At 36.1% G+C, this 20,525-nt stretch overlaps 1 protein-coding gene, 1 long non-coding RNA gene and 1 pseudogene across 2 annotated transcripts; 1 reads left to right on the forward strand and 2 right to left on the reverse strand.

Moving 5' to 3' along the window:
* Positions 1-1,932: 1,932 nt before the first annotated feature.
* On the reverse strand, positions 1,933-9,291 carry LOC112791322 (L-type lectin-domain containing receptor kinase IX.1-like). Its single transcript, XM_025834104.3, has 2 exons — positions 8,117-9,291; positions 1,933-3,298 (listed from the first exon to the last, which is right to left on the reverse strand). Exons 1-2 carry the CDS (start codon positions 8,960-8,962, stop codon positions 2,192-2,194), a joined length of 1,953 nt encoding a protein of 650 aa, XP_025689889.1. The 5' UTR covers positions 8,963-9,291; the 3' UTR covers positions 1,933-2,191.
* A 519-nt stretch (positions 9,292-9,810) lies between these two features.
* LOC112791323 (L-type lectin-domain containing receptor kinase IX.1-like) lies at positions 9,811-12,791 on the reverse strand (annotated as a pseudogene).
* A 5,954-nt stretch (positions 12,792-18,745) lies between these two features.
* LOC140183867 (uncharacterized) lies at positions 18,746-19,699 on the forward strand. The gene is made up of 2 exons (XR_011880315.1): positions 18,746-18,865; positions 19,318-19,699. It is a non-coding gene; the product is annotated as an uncharacterized lncRNA (long non-coding RNA).
* Positions 19,700-20,525: the final 826 nt, after the last annotated feature.

Here is a 20,525-nt window from a genome sequence, read left to right on the forward strand (position 1 = left end):
TAATTTGGCTTATTAACCTAAATGAAATTTTTTATTAATCAAATTCAGATTTTTTTGTTAATATTAACCATATGTATTCCTACATATTAATAATAAATTTAAAAAAATAATTATATTTATAAATTTTATTTTAATATAAATACTATTATATAATTTTTTATTAAAATTTTTGACTGCTTTAAATATTTTTTTCAAGTTCCCACTGTCTACTCCTACGTACTCTTATTATTTATTAAATTAGTTTATACTAAAAAATTTGGAATCACATGGCTATTTTAGTCATTTTATATAATATTTTAGTCTTATCCATGTGTATCCAAACATAATACTGAACATTACATTAGTGTCCTATCCATCGTATCCAAACACAATACACAAAACATAATTTTTAATGTGTCTGTCCTATTGTCTTTGTCTCAGTTCCTGTTCTGTTGTGTCTCTACTAACAAACACTACCTTAATGTCACGTGTCAGTGTCCGGTATTAATCAATGATTGGGATCCATGGATATCAACAACTTGTGGTCTATTGAATATATGAAATCATTGCCTTCAATGCTAGTTACAGTAACAGTACCAAAGTGTTAGTTGCAAATCTATCTGCACTAGTTGAAAGATACTTCTCATGATGACGAATACGCTAGAGCTGTGGTTTTTGCAAAGTCGAGTTGAAATCCCATGAAAGAATTTGATGTATAGCAAACAAATGTCCTGTGGCAGCCGAGAATCCAATGGTAACATAGTCGGGAAGATAAGTTCTCAAGTCCACCATGGCAGATAGATGTTGCAGCAGGTGGTGCCATTGTTACTTAGCACAAGTGCTGTGTGAGTATGAGAGTTGTGATCTTGGTGGGTATAAAACCGTTAGGGGCTGCTCGCTGCTGGTTAAACAAATTAAAGACTTGGTTTTACTTGATCTTCTTCAGTAACTTGTATATAATTCATTAACTTTTTCAGGTAGATTTGGTTTTGTGACAAATGGCAATCAAAGGCACTTTGTTCTTAATAATAGTTGACTATTTCTTTTACAATGACTTCCAATCCGTGGCAGATATTAATGACCCTGAACATGGATTTGTCAACTACTCCAATTTAGAAAGCCTTTCTCGATCACATTGACAAAATAAAATGTGAGAAATGTCTTCCATTATTCTTAATGTACACATCCTAAAACTCCTTCAGTTATATTCCATTGCATTAGTAGATCCTTTCGCACGTATTTAAACCTCACAAGAAAAGGACTACTTGGTGCCCAAAAAGTTACTAATATTCTTCTTTTTTATTTATCGGGTAAAGTACTAAATTGATCCCCTACGTTTAGGCATAATTCTGTTATGATCCTTAAGATTTAAAGTGTTCTATTTGAATCTAAAAAAGTTTCATTTAGCTTCAATTTAGTCCTACCATGAGCTCAAAGTTAAATAATTAAGGAAATATCCTACAAAACAGCAGTACAAAAATAACATCGATAACCTGAAGAATGAGTAGAAGCTCCAGAGGCACAAAATCAACCGTGGATGCATCAATACATTTATTTATCATTTTTCTTATAATTTAAATGAAATATTTTCTATAAAACTAAGGAAAATGATAAATACATGTTTTGATGTATCCACAGTTGATTTTGTACTTCTAGAGCTTGAACGTATTCTCTAAATTATCAGCCCTGTCTTGTACTACTGTTATGTAGGACATTTCATTAATTATTTAACTTTGACCTCACGGTGGGACTACATTGATGCTAAATAAAACTTTTTTAGATTTAAATAGAACACTTTAAACCTTAAGGATCAAAACAGAATTACACCCAAACGTAAGATACCAATTTCGTACTTTACCCTTATTTATTTATATATAGCTAAAGGATGTGGCTCAACTTTACCAGCCACAAGGCAAGAACGTTCCCGGCAAGGGTTGGCTCATTCAAGTACTTAGAGAAAACAAACAATTCCACTTCTGCTACACATAAGTTTTTATTACAAATGGCAATTATATCAATTTATGTTTCATAAGACCGAATTGAATCAAAGTTTAATAGAAAACTCAAATAATGTGAATGAAAACATACTCTAAAGGAAACACTGAATTTATCAGAAGCAATTTAGAGGGAGGCACATCATCAGGAGCTGTGATGATACCAGAAGAACTTGTGTTTGTGTTTGAACTAGAACTTATGCTCTGATATGCACTGTTCACCCATCAAGATAGGTTGGTACTGGCAACTTTGCTGGAAGAGTGGGTAAGGGAGCTTCAAAGTTGAGAACTTGAATGGCTTGTCTTATTGAAGGCCTATTGTTGTGACATGGGTGAGCGCACCACAGCCCAACAACCATCAAGCATTTCATTTGTTCCTTTACAAAATCTCCATCTAGCCTTTCATCCGCTGCTTCAAGAACCCTTCCACTTCCATAAAGACCCCACACCCATTCTACAATATTGATTTCACTTTCCGGAGCCTTATATTTGATGGGTTTCCTTCCACATGCTATCTCCAATGCCACCACTCCAAAACTGTACACATCTGATTCTTTAGTAGCCCTCCATGTGGTATTGCATTCTGGAGCCATGTAGCCCGGAGTACCGGCTAGAGCCGTGGTTTGCGCGCCTTTTGCATGGTCAACAAGCCTTGCTAGCCCAAAATCCCCAAGTTTGGCATTGAACTCTGAATCCAGCATGATGTTGCTTGATTTGATGTCCCTATGCACAACACATTGTTCCCATTCTTCGTGCAAGTATAGCAGTGCGGCCGCCAAGCCTCGAGCTATGTTGTATCTAACTGTCCATCCCAGCAGATTCTGCTTCTTGAAAAGATGAACATCTAAACTTCCATTAGGCATGTACTCATATACAAGCAAGAGCTTCTTCCTTTTCGGACACCAACCAATCAGTTGGACAAGATTTCGGTGCCTAAGCCGGCTAATGATCTTTACTTCCGATGCGAATTCCTTTATTCCTTGATGAGAATGTTCTGAAACCCTCTTGATGGCAACGTAGGAGTTGATATCTTTGAGATACCCTCTATAAACACCTCCAAATCCACCTTGACCAAGCTTGTTCTCATCTTTGAAGTTATCAGCTGCAAACGCTAATTCAGAAAATGAATACTTTTTGGGTCCTGCTCCTCTTCCGAAATCTTCCCCCACATACTCCTCAAAATCTTGATCATCATCTTCCTCTTCATCACTTCCTTTCTTCCACTTTTTCCACAATCCAACCAAAACCAAACACAACCCAACAAACACAACAACTCCACCAATTCCCAATCCCACTGTTGGTCCGGTGTTGCTGGCCTTTTTCTCCTGATTTGTTAAAAAATTAAATCAAGAATATTTAAGAAAGTAGTATAACTACAATATATTAGAACATTGAAGAAGTTCAAAATCAAATTGAATTAGAATTAAATACAAGATCTTCATATTAGAAGAATGAAGAATCATGAATTAGAAGCTTTAAGATTGATGATTAAGAATTTGAAGCAAAATTGAACTAGGAATTGACTAATCAAAATTTCTACATGTTTCTTGAATTATGACAACTAGTGATTAGTTGTTATAAGAATTATTATTTTATTATGAAGGTTTGCCTATATAAAGGCTTCATATGTATGTTGTTATCTATCTCTTTATGAATCAAAATACTTAGTGTTTGTTTCAAAAAATTATCTCCTTATTATTATGAGTGTTAGTGAATTTGAGAGATGAAAAATATAATAGCGTCATTTATAGGAGTGAGTGATTCTAGGACCAATTAAGTGTTGGTATTTTACTTACATTTGGTATCAGAGTTGGTTAATCCAGCACCTGATGTTTGAGAGTTTGTGAGGTGTGAGAGAGTTCTCACATAGTTGTTTATTCATAGAGTCGGTATGGCAAACACTTTCAATATTGTGTGTTCGGGCACAAGTTAGATGAGAAACTTGATTATAGTTATTAAGAGACTTTGATGTCCACCCATTTGAAGGCCCAGAACCTATGAAATTTTATTGAACCGGGTTTGCAAGAAGAAACAGATGCTGGCCAACAAAGGAGAGATCAATTGGCGCTATCTCAAATTCATTAAGGAGTAGATTATATGGTATTTGACAAAATAGCAAATGCCAAAAGTGCAAAGGAAGCGTGGAACACGTTGAAGCTGACATACAAATGCATAGATAAAGCTCAGAAAGCAAAGCTACAATCTTTCAGAAGATAATACGAAAGGTACGAGATGTATAGCTCAAAAACTATTGAGCAATATTTTACTCGTGTTACAGATCTTGTCAATAAGATGAGAGTCTATGGAGAAGATATGTCCGATAGTAAAATGGTGGAGAAAATTCTTTGCACCATGCCGATGAAGTATGACCATATGGTGACTACGATACTAGAGTCCCACGATATAGATACTATGACGATTGCAGAGTTGCAAGGAACCATGGAAAGCCACATCAGCAGAATACTGGAGATGTCAGAAAAATCAACTGAGGAATCCCTGAAAAGTCGAGTGAATTTAAACAATGTTGCAGCATCAAGTTATACACAAGAAGGACGAGGTCGTTGTTTTAATTTTCAAAGAGGCAGAGGAAGTTTTAGAGGTAGAGGTCGTGTCAATTACAACCAAGGAAGTTACAATAATTTTACACCACCTAATCAAGGAAGAGGTGGAACGAATTTCAGGCTTGTCAACCGAGGAAGAGGTTGAGGCAATTTTTATCAAGAAATAACCAATTTCAACTGCTTTCATTGTGGAAAGTATGGACACAAAGCAGCAGATTGCAGATTCAAAATGGTGAATAACAATCAAGCACATGTTGCAGAAAATCAGCATCAAAATACTGATGACAATCTGGGTATTCAAACTTTATTTTTTATAAGTAATTCATGTGTTGAAGATGAAAATATATGGTACTTGGATAATGCTTGTAGTAATCATGTCTGGTAGAAAGGAGTTATTTTCTTCATTAGATGATTCCGTTAAACTATTATTGAAGTTTGGTAATAGTACAAAGATCCCTATTGAAGAAAAAGAGCACATACCAATTAGATTGAAGGATGGTTCTCTGAGTTATATTTCTGATGTTTTCTATACTCCTGAACTTGATTACAATTTACTGAGTATGGGACAATTATCTGAGAAGGGATATAAGATGATAACTTATCATGGATATTGCATTGTGTTTGACAACAACGGAAGGTTCATAGATAAAGTAAAGATGACTTCAAACAGAATGTTTCCATTAAAAATTCAACATGTCTATTCCTCTTGCATGAGCTCTGTGATACTTGATGATAACTGGCTGTGGCACATGCGGTTTAGACATTTTTATTTTTATGGCCTAAACTACCTGTCAAGGAAAGGACTTGTTTCTGGCCTACCATGGATTCATATTCCCAATTGTATTTGTGAGATTTGTCAACTGAAAAAGAAGCACAGAGATCCATTTCCTACAGAAAAGTCATGGAGAGCTAGAAGATTACTTGAAATTGTGCTTTCAAATCTCTATTCTGTAGAAGTTCCAACTAATGGTGGTAGCAGGTACTTTATCACTTTTATTGATGATTTTAGTAGATATACATGGTATACTTTTTGAAGCAGAAATTAGAAGCATGTGATTTCTTTAAGACATTCAAGGCATTTTTCGAAAAACAAAGTGGCTGTAAAATCAAATTCTCATAATAGACAGAGAAACAGAGTATCTTGCGTGTTCAGAATACTTTAAGCAATACGGAATTCAACACCAACTAACAACTAGATATACTCCTCAACAAAATGGAGTTGCTGAAAGAAAGAACAGAACCATCATGGATATGGTCAGATGCATGCTCAAGTCAAAACAAATGACTAAAGAGTTTTGGGCAAAAGCAGTTGCAACAGCAGTTCATATTTTAAATAGGTGTCCAATAAAGAGTGTTCGTGATAAAACTCCAGAGGAAGCTTGGAGTGGAAAGCGGCCTTCCATCTATCATTTCAGAGTCTTTGGCTGTATTGCTTATATCCACGTACCAGATCAATTAAGGAAGAAGTTAGATGACAAAGGCGAGAAGTGTATCTTTATTGGCTATAGCACAGACTCAAAAGCATACAAGTTGTACAATCCAAAAATAAAGAAAGTAATCATCATCAGAGATGTGACATTCGACGAGAAAGACATGTGGGATTGGAACACAAAGACAGAAAAGCAGCTGACTATAATTCCAAATACATGTGATGAAGTAGAAGAAAGACAATCAGACACAACCAAACAACCAGAATCATCTAGAAGATCACAAAGAGAGTGGAGAATATCTGCTAGATTAGCAGATTATGAAGTTGGTAATGTCAACGATTTGTCCGATGAAAAAATCATAAACTTTGCTCTATTTTCAGATTGTGAGTCATTAAACTTTGAATAAGCCTCTAAAAACAACAATTGGAAGAAAGCAATGGATGAGGAGATTCATGCCATTGAGAAGAAGAAGAAGTGTATGTTGAGCAACCTGCAGGATATAAAGTTCTTGGAAAAGAAGATAAAGTTTACAAATTAAAGAAAGTTTTGTATGGGTTAAAGCAAGCACCAAGAGCGTGGTATGAGAAGATTGATTCTTATTTCATTGAGAATGATTTCAGAAGATGTCCGTTTGAGCATACTCTTTATATCAAGTTCGTTGAACTTAAAGATATCTTGATCGTGTGTCCTTATGTTGATGATTTGATCTTTACTGAGAATAATTTGAAGATAATTGCAGAATTCAGGGAGGCTATGATAAAGCACTTTGAAATGACACATATGGGTTTGATGTCTTACTTTCTTGGCATTGAAGTAGTTCAAAGAGATGATGGTATTTTCATTTCTCAGAAGAAATATGCAAATGATATTTTGAAGAAATTTCACATAAAACATTCAAAGCCAGTTCCTACTCCAGTCGAAGAGAAATTCAAGTTACTAAGAGAAGATAAAGGAAGAGCAGTAGATTTTATATATTACAAAAGCTTGATTGGAAGTCTAAGGTACTTGACTGCGACTAGACCAGATATTGTGTTTGGAGTTGGTTTGTTTAGCAGATTCATGAAGAAACCTTGTACCAACCATTTGCAAGCGGCAAAAAGGATTCTTCGATATATCAAAGGTATTTTAAATGATGGTATTTATTATGAAAATACTAATGAAGTGAATCTTATCGATTACACTAATAGTGATTGGGCTGGAGATATAAACAAGAAAAATTACTTCAAGATTTGTATTTCATCTTGGTTCTGGTGCAATTTCATGGTCATCAAAGAAGCAACCAGTAGTAGCACTCCCTACAGCAGAAGCAGAATATATAGCAGCAGCAGATTGTGCAACGCATGCAGTTTGGCTAAGAAGAATTCTTGAGGAATTGAACGAGAAACAAAGTATTCCAACAACAATATTTTGTGATAACAAGTCAGCTATTGCACTTTGCAAAAATCCAGTATTTCATAGAAAATCGAAGCATATTGATATTTGCGTTCATAAAATTAGAGAATTGGTAAATGAGAAAGAAGTTGTGATAGAGTACTGTCTAACTGAAGAACAAGATGTAGATATATTTACAAAGCCATTGAAGACCGAGTTATTTTGCAAGTCGAAGAAGATGCTTGGAATGATAAACTTTACAAGCTTGATTTAAGGGAGGCATCGTTAGAAAATTAAATCAAGAATATTTAAGAAAGTAGTATAACTACAACATACTAGAACATTGAAGAAGTTCAAAATCAAATTGAATTGGAATTGAATACAAGTTGCACTCATCATCTTCATATTAGAAGAATGAAGAATCATGAATTGGAAGTCTCAAGATTGATGATTAAGAATTTGAAGCAAAATTGAACAAGGAATTGACTAGTCAAAGTTTTTATATGTTTCTTGAATTACAACAGTTAGTGCTTAGTTGTTATAAGAATTATTATTTTATTATGAAGGTTTGCTTATATAAAGGTGAAGGTTTGCTTATATAAAAGCTTCATATGTATGTTGTTATCTATCTCTCCATGAATTAAAATACTTAGTGTTTGTTTCAAAAAATTCTCTCTTTATTATTATGAGTGTTAGTGAGTTTGAGAAATAAAAAATATAATAGCGTAATTTATATGAGTGAGTGATACTAAAGCCAATTAAGTGTGGATATTTTACTTACATGATTGGGAGCTGCACTGGAAGATGGATTCATTGCAACAGGGGATTCTGCTTTCGCTATGTCGTCTCCCAAAGTTGAGTTTAAATCCCAAGAGAGAATTTTGTGCAAAGCAAAAGAAGTTCCTGTGGCAGCTGAGAATCCAACTGCAACATATTCAGGAAGATATTCTCTCAAGTCAACCACAGCAAACAGATTCTGCAGCATGGTAGTGTTGGTGGCTGAGTTGAAACCAGTGAAGACAACACTAAGATTCATGGAAGTAGCATTGTAACTGATCCAAGCCTCATTGACTTTCCCTCCCATAATGTTAGCCTTAGAAAACCATGTGGTATTAGCAACAGACCTCAAGGAGTTAACATCAATACCCACATGTTCATTGGGCGGATCGAAATAATTCTTAAAGATATCGAATTCCACGGCCACAAAGGGGTCTACAGTTATGTTGAGTGTATCTTGGTTGTCAACAGTGAGGCCCAGAGTTCTTCCGGCCGTGGCACTGGGGACGGTGGAACCGTTGGGGCGGAGGAAGAATGCAAGTCCATCTGCATAGTTAGTTCTATTCTGGGAATCAATGATGAATGAGAAATGGGTTGTGAAGTGTGTGAGGTTCCTTGAAGCTTTGTCCCACAGGTGCATGGGTTTGTAGTACACTGCACGACCAATGCTGTTATTCAAGTGCGCTTTTCCTATCAGCTGGATAGTTTCTTCCTCTGTTTCTGCCCATGCTTCATATCTTAGGGTGTTGTTATTGTTGTTGGAATCAAAACTGGTGAAGTTGAAGGTTAAGGATGATGCATAATAAGGGAAGATGACTACGTAGAGGAACAAAATGGATGAAACCGCCATGTTTAGGAACAAAACGGATGATCTCAATCTCTAGGACAGTACTTTGAATAGTGAGGTTCGGTGGCTGCTGAACCAAGTTTTGTGCCAAAAGAGTGTTCACACATGTGAATGACCAGTGTATATGGTGGAAAAGAAAAATCACAGCTTACCAATAAAAACTTTCCTTCTTTTCTTTGCATTTACACACATAACATTTCCATAACTAAAATATATACCCATACAATAGAAGCTTCATGGAAGATTCATTATGAAAGGAAGAGAGACAATATAAGGTGTAAGGACCCTCAACGAGGCCAACTTGCTTTGCTGCAAGTTTTCCCTGCATGAACAATAATTAGTTTTTCTTAATTCTTCTTAACCAGAATCTTAAGTTTCATAATATTTTATAGTTTTTTTTTTTTTTTTTTTTTCTAGAAGCACAAATTTTACTTTGATAGATTGATGTAGATGTTGGAGGATAATAGTAACCAAGAAAGAAAATTTAGTTCCCTCTACGAGAAAAAGCAATTTCTTTGAACAGAAATGCTGCGATGTAGACATTTCTGAATTTTTTTTAACAATTGGTTAGATAAAGCATTATTAAACCGCAAGTTGATGTCACTGTTTAGCATTCGAAACACCCTTCGATCAAATATGGCAACTGGCCATTGGCAGTTATTATCAAATTATTATACAAGGTAGAAAGACCAAGACCTGGGAGTCAATGGAACGTGCTTTTCTATGAATTAGCAATTACCACCAATAAGTGAGTCTCATTTCAGGTCAAATAAGCCAAAAACATGATAAAAAGAAGAGTAATCATATCTGAATGAGCTTGCAAAATGGATTCACAACAAAAACAAATATAATATAAATCCATCTTTATGAATTCATAAATCATTATTATGCTTGTGAGTTAAGAATTCTTTATGCGATAATGGCATTTTGAATTTCCAATGCAATGTTGCAAGAGAAGGAAAATAATAAGAGTAGAGAGAAAGAGAACTGGTTCAGTACGAAAGACAAGCACACGTGTAGAATTTTACTTTAAATTGGAAACTAAAACATCAAAAAGCAAAAACTGAAGGTGATATACTGATATAACTTAGAATGTACGTAGAGGTTGAGAAGCTGGAGAAACGAGTTTAGAAGCCTTATTGTTGGAGTGTGTAGACCCAACAGTGAAGGAGCTACTGCTTGAAGAAGTTGAAGGCTGTGTTTGGCTATTATTCCCAGGAAGCAAAGATCTGACAGAGTTAGGTGCATCAGTACCCTGTGATGGGAGATTTGGCAATGGAACTTCAAAATAGAGCACTTGAAGTGTTTGTCTCATTGATGGCCTTTTAAGGTAATCACTGTGAGTACACCAAAGCCCAACTGTCATTAGCCTCTTCATTTCCTCTTCCTCAAATGCTCCCAACTCTAATCCTGGATCTGCTGCTTTAAGTATATCACCTTTGCCATACAGTTCCCAAACCCAATCCACCAAGTATATCTGCTCTTCATTCACATTTTGTTCAACCACCCTTCTTCCACATGCTATCTCTAATGCAACAATTCCATAACTGTATACATCTGACTCTTTACTAGTCTTCCCTCTCATTGCAGCTTCCGGTGACAAGTAACCAAATGTTCCTGCTAAATTCGTTGTTTTCGAACTTGCTTCATGGTCCATCAATCTGGCTAACCCAAAATCTCCAAGCTTTGCATTGAAATTGGAATCCAACATAACATTGCTGGGTTTGATGTCCCTATGAAGCACACACTGCTCCCACTCTTCATGCAAGTAAAATAAAGCTGAAGCCAAACCTCTAGCAATGTTGTATCTTACTTCCCATTTTAATAACCCCCCACCTTTGAACAGATAAGAATCTAAACTTCCATTTTCCTCGAACTCATAAACCAGTAGAAGCTCATTCTGCTCATGACACCAACCAACGAGTTGAACCAAATTCCTATGCCTCAGTTGACTAATGATCTTGACTTCAGATGCATACTCCCTCACACCTTGTTGAGATCCCTGAGATATCCTCTTGATGGCAACATGCATGTTAAGGTCTCTCAAAAATCCTCTGTAGACTTCCCAAAACCCCCCTTACCAATTTTATGCTCACTTGCAAAGTTATAAGTTGCTCTAGAAAGTTCTGCATAGGAAAACCTCCTTGGTCCAGTGCTTCTCTCAAAATCTCTGTCCATTGCAAGGTTAATTACATTCTCCACTCTTCTTTTCCTCCTCAGCTTCCATCCCATAAGAAAAACTAGCCCAAAAACACCAATTAAAGCACATGCACCAATAGTAATCCCTATGATTGTTCCGGTTTTTCTTTGATTACCCTTGTTGTCCATGTGTGTTGCTCTTTCATTATTGTCCCTGCTGTGTGCTTCCAAGTCCATAGTAGAGTTGAAGGACCACGAGAAAAGAGTATGATACTCATAATACATACCGGTTGCGGAAGAGAAGCCAAATTCAACCCATTCTGGTAGTTGCTCTCTCAGATCCACATCAGTGGATAATTGTTGCTTAATCCTTGTGATGTTATCTTTGTATCCAGTGAAAAACACAGCCAGAACATTTGAAGTAGCATTATAAGTGATATCAACATCATATTTTCTCTCATCCTGGCTAGTGAACCATTCTCGAGTGTAAGGAGTGGCCATACTATTAATATCAATACCTACATGATCATATCCAAGAATGGGATCCCATTCGACATTGCCAAAGGTGTCAAATTCTACTGCCACAAAATGATCTTTGCTTGTGTAGTTTGGAGTAAGCATCTGAGCACGTGACAGGAGACCAATGCCGCCGCCAAATCTTGGAGTTGGAAGAGGAAAGTTGGGCTGAGCAAGATAGAAAGTGATGCCATCCGAATTGTAGGTTTTGTTTGGTGTGTTGATGGAGAAGGTGAAGTGTGTGGTGAAATCTGTGGCCTTGCCTGTTTTCTTGTCCCAAAGATGCAGCAGTTTGTGATATTTGACCCTGCCAAGGCTATCAGTCCCATAATAAGTAAGGTTGAGTGCTCCATTATTAATGTCCAGAGAGGCATCTCCTCCTGTAAGATTTAAGGTGTTTCCCATGTTTCTAAATGTCTCGTAGTTGAATGCTATTGGAGCTGCACTTGATGCTACAGCTAGAAAGAATAAGGTGAAACACGAAAGGAGATAACTGTTGTTATCACAGTAGTGTTGATGAGATGCTGCCATGGCTAAGGAGACTCGTTCAATTGTATCTAGTGAATGCAAGAACCCTCTAAGAAAGCTGCAATGGGCAAGGGACTGCAAGTAAGTAAAAAAAATAACTATATCAAACTCATTGATGAAGATGGATTAAACACTGGAAACAAGTTTACTATGTATTACACTGTAGGTTAAATAAAGTAATTGACAAACACAAAATTCTACTAGACTACTACTCATGAATTTGTGTCACAAATCACAAGGGAATGCATAGAAGAAGAAAGCAAGACAGACGCGAGTAGAGAAGCGACTTAGAGGGAGTTGTGGTATGAACCCGGTGGTTGAGAAGACTTAGTTTCTTGGTGTTGTGGTCTTTCCCTCTTAATTTTCTGCTGTAGCTTTGAATGGGTTTTCTTTTTCTTTTGCAGTGCATAAGCTTCCACGTTATTGTTGATTGACTCAGTGACAGTGAGCATTTATTACTAAGTTTGTAATAAGAAATTTAATAAGGAACTCGTAGAAAAGGGTAGTGAGTGCTTCAAGATCGATTCAAGCATCATTGTGTCCACCAACCATCCTCCTCGGCCTTATTAACTCCTTTGATGGCACATGCATTTGGAAGGAAGATTAAGATTGAGACAGAGTAAATTAAGTTTTTGTATTGTGTTTGATATAAAATATACTAGATTGAGTTATGTCTTAATATTATATTTAGTTTAAGATAAATATAAAAATTTAGAAGAGTAGATTTAGAATTTAAAAAGTTAAATAAAAATACTTTTAAAAAAAATATTACTAAAATTTTAATTTCGGTGTCATCACTTGTTAGAAATACTGAAAAAACTAAAATTTTGTATCCCAAAATTAAAATTTTAGTTTGACTACCAAATATATTACTACTGAGTCTTTGAAAACAAAGTTCATCTTTGACGAGGCTCGCTGTGTACAACTCAATAATGAAGCAATGCATTTCTACCCGGCTTGCCGGCTATAAGACTAATTTTGTTACTATTGACATAAATGTGTCTACGTATATTTATTTTCCAATGTCCCTTATGTCCCCTCCTACTGCTATGGCTAACCAAGGATAAACGAAAAGCATTACAGAAATATGGAAAATTCTTTGGTGCTTATGAATTTTTTAGGCACCATAGAAGAGACCCCAGAAATAGTTGAGACTACTTTATTGGCTGCGTGTTCTATCCTACCCAGCTACTTAGTTAAGGTGGTTGTGACATATGGCTAATGAGACCGATGGTGTTAATTGAGTTTACTCTCCTCTGTTCTTCTTACTGTAACTTTGTGGATATTGAATATTCAAATCATGACAGTTTTTTTAATTGCATTATAAACCCTGTACTCTTGGATAACAATTGTGCACAAATTTAAAATAGTTCTTGTTCAGATACGGCTACCAAAATATAGCAACAGACAAATGCGATTAATAGTGTCCACAAAGGGCAGTGGAAACATATGCAAAAGAAAGAAAGAAATATACGTCACCAAGAAAAAAAAAATGGAAATAATGGAAATTTGTGTTTGTGTTTGAACTAGAACTTACGCTCTGGTTTTCCCCTTCCCCTAAAGAAGGAGCTATAAGAGATGATGATGATGAATGCACTCTGAAATCATTAAGATAGGTTTTGTTGGTAGATCCCGGATCTCAAGTGGGTCCATACAACTTAAATAAATAAAAATAGGAAATAAATAAAAGAATGAAAGAAAGTAGGTATAAGCCACGAGAGAGCATGAGAAGCTTTTTTTTTGCTATGGTGTGTGTTTGTCTAACTTATCAAAAAAGTTAAAAATTAATATTTAATTTTAAAAGTATAAAATAAATAATTATTAAATATTTAAAAATTGCTATAAAAAGTAAGTTAAAAAAAAATTAGACACTAAGTTATAGGTACTATAAAATTTACCCTTTTTGAAAAGAAAGAAATGAGGCCTTACTTGAGCACCGAAGAGAAGAAGAATGGGAGAAGGGTGAAAAAATTTTGATTCGATTGAATTGGTAAACTTGTTTCATTTTTTATGTTATTTCTGGTGTAAAGAGGAACATTAGGATATAACTTGTTAATTGTATTGTCTTTTTTTTTTTCTGATTTGAGATATCCACTTTGTGGAGGATTTATGTTGATTCCATTCGTTTTGATTATGTATTTTGTTGATTGTTGAGATGCCCTAGTATCACTAGGAAGACTGTTTGTGTACCCATTATTCTGATAGTGGAATATTTTACTGGACTAGGTCCCGTGAATTTTTTGTCCCTCTTTTGAGGGTTTTTCCACGTTAAAATTCTGGTGTCTATCTGCCATTATATTGGTTACTTCGAGTATCTTTGGTATTGCCTATTTAATAGCACAGGTTGTGGAAAAATTATTTTTGGTGCTTCCATTGTTAGATTTGAATCTTTGTTGATTTTTTCCAACAAAATGGTATCTAGAGCTTTGGTTGTTTATTTCTATGCTGATTAAATAGAGGAAAATACTCATGGACCAAATATGGTCAAACTGAATTCTCAAAATGACTCGATTTGGAACACCCTCATGGAAGATATGTTGTATAGCAAGGACTTGTATGATCCTGTGGAAGGGGATAAATCCAAAGGTACCAAATCCGATCCTAAATGGAAGAAGTTGAATCGGAAAGCAGTTGTTTTGATTAGGCAACGGCTTGATTTTTGTGTGTATCTACATGTTGACACCAAAACGAATGCCAAGAAGATGTGGAACAAATTGAAGGAGTTATATGAGAGGAAGAATGTGCAAAACAAAACATTCTTGATTAGAAAACTTGTCAATATGAAGTATACTGAAGGTAAATCAATGTCGGAGTACTTGAGCATTTTTCAGGAGACGGCGAACCAACTGACAAATAATGAAATCACTTTAAATGATGAATTGCAAGCCTTGTTGTTGAGCTCTTTGCTTGATAGTTGGGAATTTTTGGTTGTGACACTGACTAACTCAGCTCCAAATGGGAAGTTGACGTTAGCAATAGTTAAAGAGAACATGTTGAATGAAGAAGTCAGAAGAAAAGAGCGAGGTTTGACTAATGCCTCCTCCCAATCAGAAGCACTTGTTTCAGAGTCATGGGGGAGAAGTCAAAGTAGAAAACCTCACAGTTCTGACAAGTCAGAGAGTCGAAGCAAGTCAAGAGAAAAGTACAAGCCAAGAAAGGGATTCATTTGTCACCATTGTGGCAAGTCGGGGTATATCAAGAGGTATTGTAAGTTCTTGAAAAGAGAACAATCAAGGGGAAGAAACGAAGACAAAGGTAAAGATAGTGATAAAGAAACTATTTCTATTATTTATGAAGATGTTCTTATCACATATGATGAAAATTATATGAATTTTATCTGTGATGATTCCACTTGGATTATGGACTTCGGTGCCTCATGTCATGTCACTGCGAAACGTAAATTTTTCAATTCCTATACTTCTGGAAATTTTGGCAACATCAAATTGGAGATAAAGGAGTGTGTGATATCATTGGTATGTGTGATATGTGGCTTGAAACTAACATGAGATGCAAGTTACAGTTGAAGAATGTTAGGCATGCGCCAGATATGCGGTTCAATCTTATTTCAGTAAAGGCATTGGATCAAGACGGGTATTGCACTTCCTTTGGTAGTGAAAAATGCAAGATTACCAAAGGGGCTCTCATTGTTTCTAGAGAAGACAACAATCTCACTACTCTCTACCGATTGCAAGTAAAGTTGTGCAAAGAAGATGTGAATGTAGCTGATGATTCCTCTTCTGATTTGTGGCATATACATCTTGGTCACTTGAGCGAGAAAGGACTAAGCGTCTTAGCCAAGAAGCACTCACTTCCCGTGAAAGGTACAACTTTAAATACTTGCACTCATTGTTTTGTTGGAAAGCATGCTAGAGTATCATTTTATAATTCTGGACCCCATAAGAGATCACATGTTCTAGATTTAGTTCACACTGATGTTTGCACTATAGATGCTAAGACACTAGGTGGTGCATCATATTCTGTTACTTTTATTGATGATTATTCTTAAAAAGTGTGGGCTTTTGTTTTGAAATCTAAAGACCAGTTGCTCGGAATCTTCAAACACTTTCATGCAAGTGTTGAAAGAGAAACAGGAAGAAAATTGAAATGTGTTCGAGTAGATAATAGTGGTGAATACAGGGGTCCGTTTGAAGAATATTGTAAAGGACATGGGATCAAGCTTGAGAAGACGGTTCTTAAGACTCCTCAACATAATGAAGTTGCAGAGAGAATGAATCGCACTATCAATAATAGATTCAGGTGTATGCTCTCTCATGCAAAGTTGCCTAAATCCTTTTGGGGTGAAGCGATGAGAGCTGCAGTAGATCTTATCAACCTTTCTCCTTCAATTCCACTTAATGGTGATGTTCCAGAGAAAGTTTGGAGAGGAAAAGATGTCTCCTATAGTCACTTGCGAGTGTTCAGCTGCAGGACGTTTGTTCACATTCTAAGAGATGAAAGGTCTAAACTTGATGGAAAGTCAAAGCAATGTATCTTCATGGGTTATGGTCACGAAGACTTTGGTTACAGATTATGGGATCCGGTGAGCAAGAAGATAATTAGAAGTCGAGATGTGAGTTTTCTTGAAGACCAAACTATTGAAGACTTGGAGAAGACATATAAGTCAACAATAACTATTAGACGTTCTGCTGATGATAAACCTGGTCCTTCCACTAGACCTTCTGTTGATGGGAGAGATGTACAAGTTGATAATGATGGTGATGATTTGCATGATGAACCTACCCCTCAACTTGAAGTGTCAGATGCAGAAGTTCCACCAGATGTTGAAGTTCCACCTAAACCACCAGTGAAGCCTAAATTGAGAAGATCTATTAGAAAGCGTCATCCTTCTCAAAAATACTCTCCTCATGAGTATGTGATGAACGCTGAGACTGGGGAGTCAGAGAGCTTCCAGAAAACTATGTCTGATGAGCATAAGGAAGATTGGTTGAAAGCCATGCAAGAAGAAATGAAATCCTTGCATGAGAATCATACTTTTGAATTGGTGATGCTACCGAAGGGTAAAAGAGCATTTAAGAATAAATGGGTGTTCAAACTGAAAGCAGATGAAAATGTCTCACGGCCAAAGTACAAAGCTCGATTGATTGTGAAAGCCATTGAGCAAAATAAAGGTATTGATTTTGAGGAGGTTTTCTCTCCAGTTGTGAAGATGTCCTCTATTCGAATTGTGTTTGCATTGGTGGCTATCTTGAATTTAGAGGTTGAGTAGCTTGATGTGAAGTTCTGCATTCCTTCACGGTGACATAGATAAAAAAAATTTGCATGGAGCAACTAGAGAATTTCGAGGTTAAAGGAAAAAAGCATCTTGTATGCAAGTTGAATAAGAGCTTATATAGGCTGAAGCAAGCGCCAAGGCAGTGGTACACGAAGTTTGATTCCTTCATGAAAGATCATGGATATAGTAAGACTTCTTCTGATCATTGTGTGTATATTAAGAAATTCTCTGATGGTGATTTTATAATTCTCTTGCTTTATATTATATTGATGACATGTTGATTGTTGGTCATGACACTAAGAAGATTGAAAGTCTTAAGAAAGACTTGAACAGATCCTTTGCTATGAAGGAATTGGGTCCTGCAAAAAAAATCCTTGGCATGAGTATCACTCGTGACAAGAAGAATGGAAAACTGTGGTTGTCGTAGTAGAAGTACATTGAGAAGGTTTTAGAGAGGTTTAGCATGAGTAATTCCAAACCTGTTAGTACTCCACTTGCTAGTCATTTCAAGTTGAGTTTACAGCAACGCCCTACAAGTAAGAAAGAGAAATCAGAAATGAAGAAGATTCCATATGCATCTTCAGTTGGCAGTTTGATGTATGCTATGGTTTGCACCAGGCCAGATATTGCTCATGCCGTTGGAGTTGTTAGTCGATTTCTCTCTAATCCTGGCAAGGAACAGTGGCAAACAATGAAGTGGATTCTCAGATACCTTAATGGTACTTCCAGAGTTTGTTTATACTTTGGGAGTGGGCAACCTGTGTTGGATGGTTACACAGATGCAAATATGGCTGGGGATCTTGATTCAAGAAAGTCTACTTCTTGTTATATGATGACTTTTGCAGGGAGAGCTCTGTCGTGACAATCTCGACTTTAAAAATGTGTTGCTTTGTCTACTATAGAGGCAAAATATATTGCTATTGGTGAAGCTTCTAAAGAACTCTTATGGATGAAAAAATTTCTACAAGAGTTAGGCATCAATCGAGAGAAGTTTGTGTTATTTTGTGACAGTCAGAGTGCTATCCATCTTAGCAAGAATCCGACGTTTCATTCCAGATCAAAACACATAAAGGTGAGATATCATTGGATACGTCAAGCGCTTGAGATGAAATCATATGTACTTGAGAAGATATATACTGATAAAAATAGTTCAGATATGATGACTAAGGATTTACCTGCAGTGAAGCTTGATTCCTGCAAAGAGAAGCGGGCTTAATAGAGCAGTCTATTCCCACTTGAGTTGGTGAGAGAGAGATTTGTTGGTGGGTCCCCAATCTAAAGTGGGGCCCACACAACTTAAATAAATAAATAAATGATATAAATAAAGAATGAAAGAAAGTGGCGTATAAGCCATGAGAAAGCCATGAGAGAGGATGAGAAGCTTTCTTTTTAATTTTTTTTGAAAAGAAAAAAATGAGAACTTGCTTGAGCGTCGAAGAGAAGAAGAATGGGGGGGGGGAAGGCAAGCAAATTTTGATTCGATTGAACCGGTAAACTTGCTTCATTTTTTATGAAATTTTATTATATTATTTCTGGTGTAGAGATGAACATTAGGATATAACTTGCTAGTTGTATTTCCTTTTCTTTTGTTTGATTTGAGATACCTACTTTGTGGAGAGATTATGTTGATTCCATTCGTTTTAATGATGTATTTTGTTGATTGTTGAGATGCCCTAGTGTCACTAGGAAGACTGTTTGTGTAACCATTATTCTGATAGTAAAAGATTTTACTGATCTAGCTCTCGTAGATTTTTTGTCCTTCTTTTAGGATTTTCTCACGTTAAAATTCTAGTGTCTGACTATTTAATTTCTGCCATTATATTTGTTGCTTGGAGTATCTTTGATATTGCCTATTTAATTGCATAGGTTGTGAAAAAATTATTTTTAGTGCTTCTGTTGTTAGACAGATTCTTATTTGAACCTTGTTGATTTTTTCCACCAGATTTGTACTGGCAATTTGGATGGAAGAGTGGGTAAGGAAGGTTCAGAATTGAGAACTTGAATGGCATGTCTTATTGAAGACCCAACAACCATCAAGCATTTCATTTCTTCCTCCACAAAATCTCCATCGAGCCTTTCATCTGCTGCTTCAAGAATTCTTACACTTCCATAGAGACCCCACACCCATTCTACAATATTCATTTCCGCTTCCCGAGCATTATATTTGATAGGTTTCCTTCCGCGTTAATTTTTATTTTACTCTCTGATGGTGGAACAAAAAATTTATGCACCACAACAAAGAATGTTCATCCGACTGAGGTCTTTATCCTGCCTTTATTTCTTTTGATAATGAATATTACTTTTTGGAAGTCAGTTTAAAATAACCAGTATCAAGGACCAAGCATTTCTTGGTTTCAATAAGAAGTCATCAAAATAAAAAAAGAGGAACTATCCTAAATAAAATCATTAATCAATGATTGGGATCCATCACCTAACATGTGGGTATTGATATCAACAACTTGAGGTCTATTGAATATGTGATTGAATAGTTCACGGAATTTGACTGTTGCCTAACATTTTTTTTGAAAATGGTAATCCTTTACTGATTAACCATCATTGGACTAAGACAATCCAAAGATACCAAAATACAAATATGGTCAGGTGCTTCCTCCAGCCTAACAAATTAGGACTGGTAAGAGCAAAGTTAGCTAAACTATGTGCCACTTTATTTCCCTCCCTCTTTACATGCAAAAAACTCACTGATCTAAAGCTGCTAATCAAGTTTAAACAATCAGCTATACAAGAACCAAAATAATTGCCCCCCACCCTTGCATTCTTTCGAGCTAGAATCACTTCAGAGCTATCACATTCAAGCACACTATCCAAAAACCAGCAGTATTTCTCTAATTGCATACCTAAAAAATAAGCTTGAGCTTTGGCTTCATGAGGTTCCACACTTGAATCAATTCTCCAAGTTGCTGCAGCAAGAATGATGCCATCCGAATCCCTGGCCACAGCCCCTGCACCAGCCATCTTTTTTGCCACAAGTGCAGCATCTGTATTAATCTTCAGAGAATTTGGAGGAGGAGCCAACCATGAGGAGTTTCCGCCCTCATTTTCTCTACTTGAGATTGTGGTTCTGAAAGTTGCAGCTGAAATAGCCAGGCCATAATCCACAAAATTCTTTTTTGCTAGCTCTACTAACTCGGC

Source organism: Arachis hypogaea, chromosome 3, assembly GCF_003086295.3.
Source record: "Arachis hypogaea cultivar Tifrunner chromosome 3, arahy.Tifrunner.gnm2.J5K5, whole genome shotgun sequence".
Taxonomy (NCBI): Eukaryota; Viridiplantae; Streptophyta; class Magnoliopsida; order Fabales; family Fabaceae; genus Arachis; species Arachis hypogaea.